The sequence below is a fragment of the Oncorhynchus keta genome, chromosome 23 (genome assembly GCF_023373465.1).
Source record: "Oncorhynchus keta strain PuntledgeMale-10-30-2019 chromosome 23, Oket_V2, whole genome shotgun sequence".
NCBI lineage: Eukaryota > Metazoa > Chordata > Actinopteri > Salmoniformes > Salmonidae > Oncorhynchus > Oncorhynchus keta.
In genome coordinates, this window is record NC_068443.1 from 1,433,367 (window position 1) to 1,436,947 (window position 3,581).

At 51.8% G+C, this 3,581-nt stretch overlaps 1 protein-coding gene and 1 long non-coding RNA gene across 3 annotated transcripts in view; one reads left to right on the forward strand and one right to left on the reverse strand.

Moving 5' to 3' along the window:
• The window catches only part of LOC127910867 (uncharacterized), a 1,958-nt gene extending 997 nt beyond the window's left edge, over positions 1 to 961 (reverse strand). For both annotated transcript variants that reach the window (XR_008076484.1, XR_008076485.1), the window contains exons 1-2: positions 391 to 961; positions 1 to 34 (exon numbers count right to left, since the gene is read on the reverse strand). The exon at positions 1 to 34 is cut by the window's left edge and continues 46 nt beyond it. This is a non-coding gene — a long non-coding RNA (uncharacterized LOC127910867). The remainder of the gene's footprint in view (positions 35 to 390) is intronic.
• LOC118380136 (microtubule cross-linking factor 1-like) overlaps positions 1 to 1,754 on the forward strand; it is a 59,354-nt gene extending 57,600 nt beyond the window's left edge. Inside the window, exon 10 of the mRNA XM_052475935.1 lies at positions 1,329 to 1,754. Coding sequence (XP_052331895.1) covers positions 1,329 to 1,613 — 285 coding nt within the window. The 3' untranslated portion in view covers positions 1,614 to 1,754. The remainder of the gene's footprint in view (positions 1 to 1,328) is intronic.
• Positions 1,755 to 3,581: the final 1,827 nt, after the last annotated feature.

Consider the following 3,581-nt stretch of genomic DNA (forward strand, 5'->3'; position numbering starts at 1 on the left):
CTCCACCTGTTTCATCACACTGTAGTTCCTCCACCTGTTTCATCACACTAGTTCCTCCACCTGTTTCATCACACTGTAGTTCCTCCACCTGTTTCATCACACTCTAGTTCCTCCACCTGTTTCATCACACTGTAGTTCATCTACCTGTTTCATCACACTAGTTCCTCCACCTGTTTCATCACACTGTAGTTCCTCCACCTGTTTCATCACACTAGTTCCTCCACCTGTTTCATCACACTGTAGTTCCTCCACCTGTTTCATCACACTCTAGTTCCTCCACCTGTTTCATCACACTGTAGTTCATCTACCTGTTTCATCACACTAGTTCCTCCACCTGTTTCATCACACTGTAGTTCCTCCACCTGTTTCATCACACTCTAGTTCCTCCACCTGTTTCATCACACTGTAGTTCCTCCACCTGTTTCATCACACTGTAGTTCCTCCACCTGTTTCATCACACTCTAGTTCCTCCACCTGTTTCATCACACTGTAGTTCCTCCACCTGTTTCATCACACACTAGTTCCTCCACCTGTTTCATCACACTGTAGTTCCTCCACCTGTTTCACAACACTGTAGTTCCTCCACCTGTTTCATCACACTGTAGTTCCTCCACCTGTTTCATCACACTGTAGTTCCTCCACCTGTTTCATCACACTGTAGTTCATCTACCTGTTTCATCACACTGTAGTTCCTCCACCTGTTTCATCACACTGTAGTTCATCTACCTGTTTCATCACACTGTAGTTCATCTACCTGTTTCATCACACTGTAGTTCCTCCACCTGTTTCATCACACTGTAGTTCATCTACCTGTTTCATCACACTGTAGTTCCTCTACCTGTTTCATCACACTGTAGTTCCTCCACCTGTTTCATCACACTGTAGTTCATCTACCTGTTTCATCACACTGTAGTTCCTCTACCTGTTTCATCACACTGTAGTTCCTCCACCTGTTTCATCACACTGTAGTTCCTCCACCTGTTTCATCACACTGTAGTTCATCTACCTGTTTCATCACACTGTAGTTCCTCCACCTGTTTCATCACACTGTAGTTCCTCCACCTGTTTCATCACACTGTAGTTCCTCCACCTGTTTCATCACACTGTAGTTCATCTACCTGTTTCATCACTGTCGTTCCTCCTGATAGAGCTATACTGTGGTCATTATTTGTTTTCCTGTTTTAATCACACTTACTTTTGTTAATACTTCTTTTCTTCTGTCTTGGGTAATGTCTTTTTCTAATTCTTAAAAGAATCATCATGAAAACCTATGAATATAGGAAGCTATTTTGTCTCTCTCTCTCTCTCACATCTACTTCCTCCTGAAGGACCTCCCTCGCTCCCCAGTGGCTCCGCCCCTGGAGTCGTGTTTCCTGCGTCCGGCTAGGCCAGCCAACCGCCGCCCCCCCTCCCGCTGGGCAGCCCCCTCCTCCCCCCGAGGCTGGCTAGACGTCACAGAGCGGAGGTTCACCTTCCCCATGGTGACTGGGACCAGTAAGACTGGGACTGGGACCAGTAAGACTGGGACTGGGACCACCTCTATACCAGACCTGGATGAGACTGGACCAGCAGAATCACAACAGGAACCATCACCATACCCCTGTTCTCCTTGACTCCCTTTTTACCTGCTCCACTCTCTTTCTCACCATACCCCTGTTCTCCTTGACTCCCTTTTTACCTGCTCCACTCTCTTTCTCACCATACCCCTGCCAGTACCTCAGACCCATCTTTCCTCTACTCCCTCTCATCCCTCTCATCCCTCTCCTCCCTCTCCTCTCCTCTCCTCCCTCTCCTCCCTCCTGCTTCTCTCCTGATGGAACTGTCCACACTCTCTCCTCCTCCATTCCTCCTTACTTCTTAATACTCCTCTTCTCCACTCCTCCCTACTCCTCTTCTCCACTCCTCCCTATTCCTCCTCTTTTCACTCCTCCCTCCTCCTCTTCTCCACTCCACCCTACTCCCCCTCTTCTCCACTCCTCCTCTTCTCCACTCCTCCCTACTCCTCCTCTTCTCCACTCCTCCTCTTCTCCACTCCTCCCTACTCCTCCTCTTCTCCACTCCTCCCTACTCCCCCTCTTCTTCACTCCTCCCTACTCCTCCTCTTCTCCACTCCTCAGTCCTCCTCTTCTCCACTCCCCCCTACTCCCCCTCTTCTCCACTCCTCTTCTCCACTCCTCCCTACTCCTCCTCTTCTCCACTCCTCCTCTTCTCCACTCCTCCCTCCTCCTCTTCTCCACTCCTCCCTTCTCCTCCTCTTCTCCACTCCTCCCTACTCCCCCTCTTCTCCACTCCTCCTCTTCTCCACTCCTCCCTACTCCTCCTCTTCTCCACTCCTCCCTACTCCTCCTCTTCTCCACTCCTCCCTACTCCTCCTCTTCTCCACTCCTCCCTACTCCTCCTCTTCTCCACTCCTCCCTACTCCCCCTCTTCTCCACTCCTCCTCTTCTCCACTCCTCCCTACTCCTCCTCTTCTCCACTCCTCCCTACTCCTCCTCTTCTCCACTCCTCCCTACTCCTCCTCTTCTCCACTCCTCCCTACTCCTCCTCTTCTCCACTCCTCCCTACTCCTCCTCTTCTTCACTCCTCCCTACTCCTCCTCTTCTCCACTCCTCAGTCCTCCTCTTCTCCACTCCTCCCTACTCCCCCTCTTCTCCACTCCTCCTCTTCTCCACTCCTCCCTACTCCTCCTCTTCTCCCTCCTCCCTACTCCTCCTCTTCTCCACTCCTCCCTACTCCTCCTCTTCTCCACTCCTCCCTACTCCTCCTCTTCTCCACTCCTCCCTATTCCTCCTCTTCTCCACTCCTCTACTCCACTCCTCCCTATTCCTCCTCTTCTCCACTCCTCCCTACTCCACTCCTCCCTCCCCCTCTTCTCCACTCCTCCCTACTCCTCCTCTTCTCCACTCCTCCCTACTCCCCCTCTTCTCCACTCCTCTTCTCCACTCCTCCCTACTCCCCCTCTTCTCCACTCCTCTTCTCCACTCCTCCTCTTCTCCACTCCTCCTCTTCTCCACTCCTCCCTATTCCTCCTCTTCTCCACTCCTCCCTACTCCTCCTCTTCTCCACTCCTCCCTACTCCTCCTCTTCTCCACTTCTCCCTATTCCTCCTCTTCTCCACTCCTCCCTATTCCTCCTCTTCTCCACTCCTCCCTATTCCTCCTCTTCTCCACTCCTCCTCTTCTCCACTCCTCCCTATTCCTCCTCTTCTCCACTCCTCCCTATTCCTCCTCTTCTCCACTCCTCCTCTTCTCCACTCCTCCCTATTCCTCCTCTTCTCCACTCCTCCCTATTCCTCCTCTTCTCCTCCTCTTCTCCACTGCTCCCTATTCCTCCTCTTCTCCACACTTCCTCTTCTCCACTCCTCCCTATTCCTCCTCTTTTCCACTCCTCCTCTTCTCCACTCCTCCCTATTCCTCCTCTTCTCCACTCCTCCTCTTCTCCACTCCTCCTTACTCCTCCTCTTCTCCACTCCTCCCTACTCCTCTTCTCCACTCCTCCCTACTCCTCTTCTCCACTTCTCTTCTTCTCCACTCCTCCCTATTCCTCCTCTTCTCCACTCCTCCCTACTTCTCCTCTTCTCC